An 11050-nucleotide genomic window follows, 5' to 3' on the forward strand; every position below is an offset into this window, starting at 1 on the left:
GAGCCCAGGAGGTCCCGAGGGCAGAGGGCAGGTGAGGGCACGGCTTCGGCGTGCAGCTTTACCGTCGCTTTATTAATTAAGAAAGCGAAACTCCATTAGTCACGCTCGTTAATGCCCAGCTCTCCAGCGCGCCTGCACTGGCCACAGTCCTCGCGGCTGCGGGGAGCAAAAATGGGGCGAGAAACACACCGGGGGCGGGGGGATCGGGGGGTATTGGAGCCCCCCCTTCCTGGGCTGGCAATGGGACCGGCTTTTTTGGCGAGCCCCCGGCACCCAGCGAGCCCCGGCGCAGCAGGGATGGGGGGAGCAGCTCCGCCAGAGGATGCAGGAGCCCCCCCCCAAATCACCCCCACCGCTCCCCAGGAGGACGCACAAACCACCCACCCCCACCCGGAGACCCCCGGCCCCCACCTGGAGCTCCCCACCTGGCTGCCATCCCCCCCCCCCCGGTTCTCAGCCCACCTCTCCTACGCCCCCGCGAAGCAGTAGGTGCCGTAGGTCCTCTGCTCCTTGCTGGGGAAGCCGAAACTCCTCACGCCGGGCTCGGGAACCCCCCCGCAGCGCTGCCGGGGGGCGGTGATGGGGTACCTGACGCTGCCGTCCGCCAGCCACCCCCCGTCGCAGCGATCCAGCCCGGAAAACTTCCAGGCGGCGTAGAGCTGCCCCACTTTGGCCACGGTGGCCCCGTGGTTTCGGCACGCCTGCCCGGCCTCCTTGAAGCTCAGGTGGCCCCGGATGAAGTAGACCTCGCCTGGGGGACGCGTGGGGACACGGAGGGTGAGCGGAGCCCCACGAGGGTCCCCCCGGTGGGCTCCGGGGATGGGGACGGGGGATGCTGGAGGCAACCTTGCAGCGCCGAGGTGAAGCAGAAGGCGTCGAAGCGATCCCGCTGCTTGTCCCTGGCCCCGTAGGTGCGGACGCCGGGCAGGAGGAGGCGGCCCCCGCACGGCTCGCGGGAGTTGATGATGGGGTAGTGCACCGTGCCGTCCAGGACCCAGCCCGCGTTGCACCAGTCCAAGCCCTCCGTCCAGGCTGCGGGGAGAGCATAAAGGGGACAAATTGACAAATTGAGGGCCGGGGCCACGCTGCCCCCGGGGACCTCAGCGTCACCGTGCAGCTCTCCCCTCCTCCGCGGTCCAGCAGGGTGTGTTTTGGGGGCAGGAAGGGTTTTTTTTTTTTTGGGGTCCCCCCGCAGCAGCGGGGTGGTACCTTTGTAGAGCTGCTGGTAGGTGGCCAGGCGGGCGTCCTGCTGCTCGCACGCGCGCTTGGCCTCGTGGTAGTTGAACTTGTAGCGCCCGTTGCTGGGCTGGTAGGGGAAGACGACGCCTGGGGAGGGGGGACAGGGATGGAGAGGGACGGAGATGTTCTCACCAAGAGGGTTTTGGCTCATTGCCCTCGAGAACCTGGTGCTGAGGAGCAAGGGGCGTTGCAAAGGGGGGCACAGCGGGGCACAGTGGGGACCCGCGGCCACCTCTCCCCACCCCGGGACCCTCTCCCCTCCCCGGGAAAGCAGCCGAGGCTCACCCTCGAGGTGCAGCGTGAGCGAGACGCTCTCGTCCTCCAGCCCGTTGACCAGCTGGCAGCGGTAGCGCCCCTCGTCCTCCAAGGCCACGTCGGTGATGGTGAGCGAGGCGTCGTAGCGGTGGCTGTGCCGCAGGCGCACCCGGGGGCTGAGGGGCCCGTAGTTCTTGTGGGACAGCCCGTTGGTGATGATGATGACGCTCTCCCCGTAGTTGGCCGGCTCCACCTTGCTCCACTTCACCCGGTAGTTGCGGGGCAGGGCGCGCAGGACGCAGGGCAGCGTGGCGGTGGCACCGCGCTGCGTGTGCACCGCGCCGTGCAGGGGCTCCAGCAGGTACTGAAGGCGCGGGGAGGCTGCGGGGCACCCGGCACCGGCTCAGGGCACCTCCACGGCCCCCCCAAAATCTCCCCACCGCCCTCATCGGCACCTCCAGCTGCTTTCCAGCCTGGCTCAGCGTAGCTCAGCCCCCCGGTGCCGTCCCCAAGCAGCAGCGCCCTGCGCCCCCCGTCCCCGTCCCCGCTCCGTACCCGGGCTCCCCGTGGGCCGCTGGAAGGTGCTGGAGGTCGGGGACGCTGCCAGGAGCCAGAGGGAGCTGAGCAGGAGAAGCCGGGGCATCTTTGGAGCTGGGGGCAGGAGGGTGCCCGGGGGGAGCGATGGGCTCAGGGACATGCAGCGGGGTGGCCCCCGGCCTCGCTGGGGACCAGGGGACGCCGTGGGGACATCCACAGCCATCGGCTCAACGCTTGCCCTGCCAAGGGGACAACTCCACGTGGGATGAGCCCAGCACTGAGCTGGGCAGGATCAGACCCCCCCCCAGTGCCACCCCACCTCTTACCGTCCCCAGGGGAGCCGCCGTGCCCATCCACCCCCTCCAGCGCCCACGTCCCGGCTCCGTCACCACCACCCCAACGTGGCACCGGTGGCACCGAGGGCTCCGGGAAGCTCAAACCTGCGCCGTGCTGCTGGGACGAGGGGACCCAGGGGTGCAGGGGTGGCCTGGGGTGCTCCCAGCTGGCCCCTGCCCTCCCTGTGGTGTCCCTGTCACCGTCACCGTCCGTGTGCTGGCAGCGTCCCGGCAGCCCCGCGGCCCCGCGGCCCCTCGGTGCCTGCTCCCATGGCCGTGCCCTCGCTCCCTGCCCCGTCCCCGTCTCTTCCTGCTTTCTCCTCTCTTATTTTTTTCTCTTTTTTTCTCTTTTTTTCTCCCCAAAACACCTCCCCGAGGAACGCACGGGGAGGAGGAAGCACAATTTCCCATTGTGAGCATCTTTCTCTTTATTGTTCTGCTGGGCAAAAACACAGCGCTCCCGGCTAACAAGCGTGCTTTTATTCGCAGGCCACAGAGCCGGGGAATTCAGGGGAAAATGTCAGCACCACGCAGGGCTCCGCAGCCCCCTGCTGCGGGCAGAGACCCCCCTGGGCACCAGTCCCCCTTGGGGACGCTGCTCCCTGCCTCACGGATTAAATTCCTGCCCCCCCACAGTGAGTTCCCAGCTCCCCGATGCCATCCTGCGAGGCTCCCGTGGTTGGGGTCCCCCCTGCCACCCCAAAAGCCACCCGAGAGGCTCCCCTGCTGTCACCTTGGGGCCGGGAACAAAGCAGGGGGGCACAATGGGGCTGTGTGCTGGGCCCCCCCCTTATCAGCTCCCTCCCCACCCCTGGGTCCAGCTCCAGGGGGGGACGAAGCTCGTGGCAAACGAAGGGCGAGACAAGTGGCTGTCTGTCCCCAGAGGACACAGCGCTCCCAGCCTCATATGGCACAGAAAACAACCCTACTGGGGGGGGATCAGCACCGTGTGCCCCCTCCCTGGCTCTCTGTAACCCCCTCGGAGCTGCCTGCATGAGCAGCCCCCCACGTCTCCCCCCTGCAGCTCAAAGCATTCGGTGATTTTTACGAGCCAGAGGGGGACAGAAAAGCGCAAAGAAAGGAAAAATCAACGGGGTCAGCCTGGCACGCTCCTCTCCGGGCTGCTGCGGGCTCTGTGCCATGTGTGTGGCTGCCAAAACAGACCCTAAATCCCCCCTGGGCAGTGCCTGGCTGAGGTTTGGGGCCGGCTGCTGCTTCCCGGAGCCGCGGCACCACGAAGGGGCTGTGTCGGTGCTCGCAGGGTCCCAGCAGCAGCGCCCAGCGGTCCCATCACAACCACAACCCCAGCCCTGAATCGTTCCCCGTGCAGGGTCCCCGACCCTGGCTCCGGGTCCCCAAAGTCCCAGCCTGGCAGGGCCGGGAGCCACCGCAGCCGTTTCCCAAAGGCGAGGCGTTCGTTTGGCTCCTTTCTTTCTCTTCCTCTTCCTTTTCGGGGTTTGCGCTCCGGGCGCACAACAAACACGTCCCGGCGGCGGCAGCCAACGGAAAGCCGAGCGGAGGAGAGCAAAGCAAACAAACCCCTCGCCTTCCAGCTGGCCCGGCCGGGAGGGGACCCCCCCCCAATTTTCCTTTGCCAACAGCAGCCTCCGGCTCCTCTCCTCGCCCTTGTTTGCCTCGATCCTTCCGGGTGCGGGCAGGAGCCGGCGGCCCCGCAGGAGGGGTTTGCAGGGAGCCGCCCGCCCGATTTGGGGTTTGCTGCCCCCCCCGGCATGGCTGAGGGTGCTGCTGCCTCTTCGAGGCTCCGTCTGGCCGGGCTGTGCTTCTTCCTCCAGCTCCTCACCATCATCCTCTTCGCCGCTTTTGTCCGGTACGGCCCCGAGAGCGACCCCGGCCTCTGCTCCCCGCAGTCCAACTGCAGCCGGAGAGACCCCGAGCCCGGGTCGGGGTACCCCCGTGAGTACGCCGTCCCCAAAGGGTGCAGCACCTCTTGGTGCTGCTGGATGCTCCGAAACGGACCCTAAAAGGGGAGCAGGGGGCACGTGGGGCTCCCCGGGGTGCTGTGTGCTCCCCAAGGGGCTGGGAGGCGCGTGTGCTGACCCCGGCACAAGTCCCCAGGTGGGTAAGCCCTCAGCAGGGATGGCTGGTGGGGGACCCACATCTTGGTGGCCCCAATCGTGCTCCCAACCCCCTGATGGGAAGCCCAGGGGCTGCTCCCAGCACTTGGGGGGCTGCAAAACCACCCGCAGGGCTCGTAGCACCGAGGGAACCGCCCCAAGCCCCCGCCATGGGGCTTTCATCCTTCCAGGGGCTGATCCTGACCGTACCCCTCAACCATCACGGAGGGGGGGCTCAGCACCCTGCACAGCCCCTTTGGGGCAGCAGCGGGGCCAGGCGGGTGATTCAAACTCACCCAGGGGCCCAGCCCTTTGCCCCGGCCCCATGGCAGCTGGCCGGTTTGCCCAGTTCCACCGCGTAACCGCACCCGGCGCTGAGTCACCGGTCCCTGCGGGGCAGGCACGGCACCCAGCCCCAAAAGGACGCATCCCCCAAGGGAGACCCGGGTGCCCCCTGCTGGGTTTTGCTGCCAGCTGTGGGGTGACATCCCTGGCTGTTTGCATTTCGGGTCCCCTCGTCCCCCCCTGATGTCTCCAGGGGCAGCAGGGGGGTCCCCAGCCGTGGCCGGCACTTCTCCTCTGGTCACCTTTGTGCCCGTGTCACCCGCCCCGGGAAGCTTCCAGGCTGTGGGGCATCCCACGTGGGGTTCAGGCTGCTGTCTGTGTGGGGCTGACGCACGTGGGGTGAGCTGGAAGGGACACGTCGGGCAGGGACAGGCGTTCGCCCACGGTCCCCTCCGGAAACCTCCAAGGGCGGTGACACATCCACCGTGGGCGCTGGGACACGTGGGCGGGGAAGGCTGAATGCTCCAGCACCCCAAAACCTGTTTGAACCCCAAAAGGTGACCGAGCAGGCTGGGCGAGCACCGCTACCGCCCACGGAGAGGACCCCGCGCCTGCCCCCAAGTGCCCCAAATCCCCCCTCGTGCCTCTCCCCGCCAGGTTTCCGCGATGCCCACCTCCAGGCTCTCCTCGGTTTCGGGTTCCTGCTGGCTTTCCTCGGCCGCTACGGGCCGGGCAGCGTGGCCACCAGCCTCCTGGTGGTGGCCTTCGCCGTGCAGTGGGCTCTCCTGGCCCAGGGGCTTTTCTACTTCTCCCCAAAGGGCAAGATTTACGTGGGCGCACAGAGGTAAGGCGGGGAAGGGTGCCACCACCGGGACGGTTTCGATGCCGGCTCCATCCCTTGCACACTGGCTCCCTCCTCTGTAAAACTCACCGCTGTGCTCCGGAGGATGGGGAGGCCAAGAGGGACCGGGTTTGGGAGCCGCCAGCTGGGTTTTAGGGGGCACGGGGGGGGTCCTGCCTGCCTCGAGCCACCTCGTCCCCTTGGCACCAAAGCCTGCTCAGCCTGCAGGAGCAGCGGGGTGTGGGGTGCGGGATTGGGATGTAGGGGTTGGGATGCAGGGTTTGGGATTTAGGGGTTGGGATGAAGGATTTGGGATATACAGGTTGGGATGCAGGATTTCAGATATAGAGGTCAGGATGCAGGGTTTGGGATGTAGGGGTTGGGATGCAGGGTTTGGGATGTAGGGGTTGGGATGTAGGGGTCGGGATGTAGGGGTTGGGATGCAGGATTTGGGATGCAGGGTCAGGACTCAGGGTTTGGGATGTAGGGGTTGGGACACAGGATGGGGGATGTAGGGGCTGGGATGCAGGATTTGTGATATAGGGTTTGGGATGCAGGATTTGGGATGCAGGGGTCGGGACGCAGGGTTTGGGATGTAGTCAGGATGCAGGATTTGGGATGTAGGGGTCGGGACAAAGGATTTGGGATGCAGGATTTGGGATGTAGGGTCAGGACGCAGGATTTGGGATTCAGGGTTTGGGATGCAGGATTCGGGCTCACCTCCAGCCCTTCCTGTGGTGCCCACACTCGCAGCCAGCAGCCCCGGATCCAACCCCACACCTTTCCCTCTCCTTCCCAGCATGGTCAGCGCCGATTTCTGCACCGCCGCCGTCCTCATCTCATCCGGAGCCGTTCTGGGCAGGGTAAACCCCATCCAGCTGCTGCTGATGACCCTGCTGGAGGTTCCCCTCTTCGCCTGCAACGAATTCATCCTGCTCAGCCTCCTGGGGGTGAGTGGCCCCCCCCAAACCCAGGCTGGCCGCGGGCCTCCTGCCTCCCCCGTCGGGACCCATCCCGCACCCCGTCCGTGTCTCCTGCACCCACCAGATCAGCGACAGCGGGGGCTCCCTGACCGTCCACGCCTTCGGAGCTTATTTCGGCCTGATGGTTTCGCGAGCCCTGCGCCAGCCCCGTGTGGATGAGCGGGGGGAGCAGCAGGAATCGGGGCGCCAGCCCGATGCCTTCGCTGTGCTGGGTACGGAGCTCCAGCCCGACGGCACCGGGGGCACGGGGACGGTGCTGGGAGGACGGGGCAGCCTGAGGCCACCAAATCTCCAAGGATAAGGAGCCTCCACCTCTCCGGGGACGGGGGAAAAAGCTTTTCCTCCTGCCCATCGTGATCCTCCTGCACTGCCAAATGGGGCCCCGGTCCCGTTTTGCGTCCCGAGGGAGCGGCCTCGGTGCCAAAACCTGCCTGGCCCCCTTCCCCGCAGGGACCCTCTACCTCTGGATCTTCTGGCCCAGTTTTGCTTCGGCCACCACGGCGCAGGACGGCGCCGAGCCCTGGGCAGTGCTGAACGTCTACTTCTCCATGGCAGCGAGCACCCTGGCCGCCTTCGTCCTCTCGCCCATCCTCTACGAGGAGGGCACGCTGCAGGCGGTAGGTCCGCTCCCGAGCCGAACCCAAACCCCTGTCCCCTCCCGTGGGGCACGTAAAGGGGCAAGGGGATGCTGTGGGCTCCCTCGGCTTTGTTAAGACCCAGCTTGAGCCCTGAAGCAGCCCAAATCCCGGCCCAAAGGTGACGTTCTCCACGGGAGCAGTGCCCTGACCGTGTCCTCCAGCAGGCCCAGCTCCAGGACGCCGCCCTGGTCGGCGCGGCGGTGATGGGGATGGCCGGGGAGATGCTGCTCACCCCCTTCGGAGCCATGGTGGCGGGGTTTTTGGCCAGCCACCTCTCCCTGCTGGGCTCCAGATTCCTCTCGGTGAGTCCCCCTCCGTGACACCAAGGACGTGGGGACGTGGGGGACCCCCTCTGGGTGCGCTGGGGGGGCTGCATCGTCTCCGAAACGAGCGGCAGCGCAGCCTCCCTGGCCGAGCATCCCCCCTCACCCCCTCACCCCCTCTCTGTGCCCCCCCCCCAGCCCATCCTGAGCTCCAGGCTGAAAATCCAGGACACGTGCGGGGTCCACAACGTCCACGGGCTGCCGGGGGTCCTGGGCACCTTGGTGGGGACGCTGCTGGCGGGGCTGGCCACCGCCGACGCTTACGGCGGCAGGTGAGAAGACCCTCAATTTTGGGTGGGTGGGGAGGGAACTGCCCCACCACCCCCGAGCTGGGGGCTTCTCCGGCCACGAGCAGAGCCCCCCCTTGCACCTTCTCCACCCTCAGGATGGAGAGCGTGTTCCCGCTGGTGGCCCAGGGCAGCCGCACGGCCAGCGGCCAGGCGTGGTGGCAGCTCTGCGCCCTGCCCCTCACCCTAATCCTGGCCGCCCTCGGGGGCAGCCTCACGGGTGAGTTTCTCCTGCGGGAACCCCTTCCCCGGGACCCCCCCCCCCCCCCCCCCCACGCGTGTCCGCGGCCGTGCGCACCCCCGGTAGCCGCTAGGTGGCAGGGGAAGCCCGGGGAGCGCAAGGAGACCCCCGCGCTCAGTGCGCCCCCGGCCGGCTCCGACCGTCCCCAGGAGCCCTCCTGGGAACCAGGGCGCTGAGATCGACCCCAAAGAGCCCGGAGATGGAAAGCAAGGTCCTGAGGGAGGTAAAGAGGGGGGTTACTGGGAGGGGGAACGGTGGGTTTGGGGGCTTGGGGGACCCGTCCTGGGGGTTTCCTGGGGGGATGCTGGGGGTTTATTGGGATGGGGACCCTCCCTAGGGGTTTATTGGAAGGGACCCTGGGGGTTTATTGGGGTAGGGACCCCCTCTGGGGGTTTACTGGGGGGGACCCTGTTGGTTTATTGGGGTGGGGACCCTTCCTGGGGGTTTCCTGGGGGGATGCTGGGGGTTTATTGGGGTGGGGACCCTCCCTGGGGGATTAGTGGGGGGGGATTTGGGGAGTTTATTGGGATGGAGACCCTCCTGGGGGGCTTATTAGGAGGGATCCTGCGGGTTTACTGGGGTGTGGACCCTCCTTGGGGGGTTATTGGGGTGGGGGCCCTCCATGGGGGTTTATCTGGGGGCACCCTGGGGGCTTACTGGCATGGGGACCCTCTGTGTGGGTTTATTGGGGTAGGGACCCTGTGGATTTATTGGGGTGTGGACCCTCCCTGTTCCCAGGGTGGGAGGCAGCTCCGTTAAAGCCCCCCCCCCAAAATCCACATCCCTCTCCACGTCTCCACATCACTGCAGGTGCCCGAGGACGGACTCAACCCTGAGGCGAGCGACGAGGAGCTGGGTGGCAGCACCCTCGCCTGACGGCCCCGAGGCCACGCTGAGGTCCTGCAGCACCGGGCTCGACGCCTCCAGCAGCAACACCGGCACCGGGCGGCCCCAAATCCCCGTCCCCGGCAGCCGGGCTCGTCCCCCTATGGGACCAGCACCCGGTCCCTACGGCTGGGGAGCAGCGGGGTGCGTGGCGAGGAGATGCTGCAGCATTTTTGGGGTGAAGGCACGGCCCAGCTCGCTCTGGGGACATGACACAGAGCCAGACCTTGCTCAGCATGAGAGGTGTCGCTCCCGTGCCTCAGTTTCCCCACCCGCTGCTCTCTGAGACGTGGGGGAGAGAGGAGAGCCACAGGGTTGGGGCTTCTCTTTAGGGGAAGGGGTGTGCCTGGGGGAAAGGCAAGCAGCAGAGACTTTTTCTATGGACGCTTTGGAACGCCACAATTAAAATACTTTTCCTTTCGTAACTTCAGGCTTTCCCCATAAATTCACGCATCGGTTTTTGCTGGCGGATTTGCCTTTGGGTTTCTTTCCGGGGAGGAAAGCAAGGCCCCCAAGCACCCCCCCATACCCCATACGGCGATGCTGTGGGGTCCCAGTCCGGCCTTGTGGGTTTTGTGCCTCGCTCTGATCCTCGCCCGCAGGGGGAATCCTCCAGAGCTTCGCCACCAGAGGGTGCGACGGGCCCGGAGAGCCCAGGGTGACACCAGGGTCCCCAGCACCGAGGTGGCCCCTGCCTCCCCCTTCCCACCCCGCACCTCTAACAGGGGCTGTGGCTGAGCAGAAGCCCCCCAAACCAGGAAAATGCCCCCCCTTGGAGACAGAGCTGCTCCCATGGCTATCCGGAGGGTTCTGGGGGGTCCGCGGTGGCTGTGCCGGGGTCCCCCGCAGGAGGGTGCCAGGGGGGGCCTCATCCTGCCGGCAGCTTCCAGGCACTTTCACGCCTCTGGTGCCAGAATCTGGCGCTCGCCAGGTGCTGGGGGGGCAGCTCCATCCCACCCAGGAATGGCACCCGGGTGGGGCGCAGCGGGAAGGGGGGGGTGACACCGGTGGGAGACGGGGCTCTGCGCCCTGCTGCCCACCCGGCACGGCCCCGCTGTCTGTTAACTCCTGCTGCTCTCGGAGCACCTGAAACGGTTGCATCAAAGGTGGAAGGAAAGGAATCGTTTCACAGCAGGACTTCCCAATTTTGGGTTCTGACACGCACTTCAAACTCTGCCCCAACCTTCCCGTGGGTTTGGGGTCGTTCCTTACAGAAAACCCGGTGAAACCCCGTGGTAGTTTGGTGCTTCGGTGCCACCGAAATCCCACAAAAAAGCGCACGGCAATGGGACACACGGCTCCATCCCCGCTGCCACCACGGCCACTGGGGGGCTTCTGCTGCCCCCGCTCCACGCAGAGACCCCGTCCCCACTCTGCTCACCAGGGGGGACGCATCCCATGGTCAGGACCCCCCCGGCACACACAGGGACATGGGATGGAGAAGCAGCAACGGGGCAGGGCTCCGGCCGGCAGCCCCCAGCCCCTTCCCACCCCACCTTCCCACCCCCCCTCTCTTTCCCAGGCAGCCCCTTGCCCCTTTTTCATCCCCTCCCGCCACGTTTCAAAAGCAACCCACCGCGAGGGGAAGAAAAGCCCCTCCAGTGAGATCATTGCGAGACCCTCCGACGCAAGGGTCGGGCGCGAAGCCCACCTCCCTCCTCCTCCTCCTCCTCCTCCTCCCCTCGCCCACCCCGGCCCCTCCGAGGGCTGTTATGTTTGGTAATCGGATTAGGGAGCCCCGCACCCTCCCCACAGCCGGCTCGCGCGCCGCCGCGCTCCCCGCAGGATTGTTTAAGCCCGGCGAGCGCGCCGAGAGCTCGCCCGCGCGCTCTCGGCGAGGGTCGGGTGGGACGGCGAGAGCCTGAAAGGTTTCGTCAGCGAACAAATTGCTTCTCTGTAGGGGCCGTTTTCTTCCCAAGTCGAACATAATGATGGCAGTTTGGCGAACAGATGGCGAGGCTGAGCGGATAATCCCGGAGCCCCGCTTCTGCGGGGAGAGGCAGCGCCGGCTCTGCCCGCGGCACCGGGGGCCCGGGACGGGCGGTGATGTTGGGGTGACGGTCGCATCCCCATGAGGAGCAGCCTTGGATCCTCACCCCGATGCCTCTCCAGCCCCGAGACCCCTC

At 66.7% G+C, this 11050-nt stretch overlaps 2 protein-coding genes across 4 annotated transcripts; one reads left to right on the forward strand and one right to left on the reverse strand.

Moving 5' to 3' along the window:
* Positions 1–458: 458 nt before the first annotated feature.
* Positions 459–2681, reverse strand: LOC116499693 (hyaluronan and proteoglycan link protein 2-like). Of its 3 annotated transcripts, none has more exons than XM_032204516.1 (6): positions 2472–2681; positions 2050–2270; positions 1525–1875; positions 1210–1326; positions 847–1032; positions 459–751 (listed from the first exon to the last, which is right to left on the reverse strand). In XM_032204516.1, the coding sequence occupies exons 2-6, from the start codon at positions 2252–2254 to the stop codon at positions 468–470; spliced, it is 1143 nt and encodes a 380-aa protein (XP_032060407.1). In that variant the 5' UTR covers positions 2255–2270; positions 2472–2681; the 3' UTR covers positions 459–467. The 3 variants fall into 3 exon arrangements, with proteins under 3 accessions (XP_032060407.1, XP_032060405.1, XP_032060406.1); XM_032204514.1 differs by having other exon boundaries at positions 2358–2681; XM_032204515.1 differs by having other exon boundaries at positions 2050–2285; positions 2358–2681.
* A 1415-nt stretch (positions 2682–4096) lies between these two features.
* Positions 4097–8915, forward strand: RHBG (Rh family B glycoprotein). The gene is made up of 10 exons (XM_032204302.1): positions 4097–4280; positions 5384–5570; positions 6367–6517; positions 6615–6762; positions 7001–7167; positions 7353–7490; positions 7650–7783; positions 7897–8018; positions 8189–8262; positions 8850–8915. The coding sequence occupies exons 1-10, from the start codon at positions 4097–4099 to the stop codon at positions 8913–8915; spliced, it is 1371 nt and encodes a 456-aa protein (XP_032060193.1).
* Positions 8916–11050: the final 2135 nt, after the last annotated feature.

This window comes from Aythya fuligula, chromosome 28 (assembly GCF_009819795.1).
Source record: "Aythya fuligula isolate bAytFul2 chromosome 28, bAytFul2.pri, whole genome shotgun sequence".
NCBI lineage: Eukaryota > Metazoa > Chordata > Aves > Anseriformes > Anatidae > Aythya > Aythya fuligula.

Excerpts from the sequence above, each read along its gene's own strand:
- LOC116499693 (XM_032204516.1), bottom strand. The coding sequence starts at position 2,254 with ATGGCTGTGGATGTCCCCACGGCGTCCCCTGGTCCCCAGCGAGGCCGG. Across the intron at positions 1,876-2,049 it reads GCGGCCCACGGGGAGCCCGG|CCTCCCCGCGCCTTCAGTAC; the intron begins GTACGGAGCGGG and ends GGTGCCCCGCAG. Across the intron at positions 752-846 it reads CTTCACCTCGGCGCTGCAAG|GCGAGGTCTACTTCATCCGG; the intron begins GTTGCCTCCAGC and ends CGCGTCCCCCAG.
- RHBG (XM_032204302.1), top strand. The coding sequence starts at position 4,097 with ATGGCTGAGGGTGCTGCTGCCTCTTCGAGGCTCCGTCTGGCCGGGCTG. Across the intron at positions 6,763-7,000 it reads CGATGCCTTCGCTGTGCTGG|GGACCCTCTACCTCTGGATC; the intron begins GTACGGAGCTCC and ends CCTTCCCCGCAG. Across the intron at positions 7,491-7,649 it reads TGGGCTCCAGATTCCTCTCG|CCCATCCTGAGCTCCAGGCT; the intron begins GTGAGTCCCCCT and ends CCCCCCCCCCAG.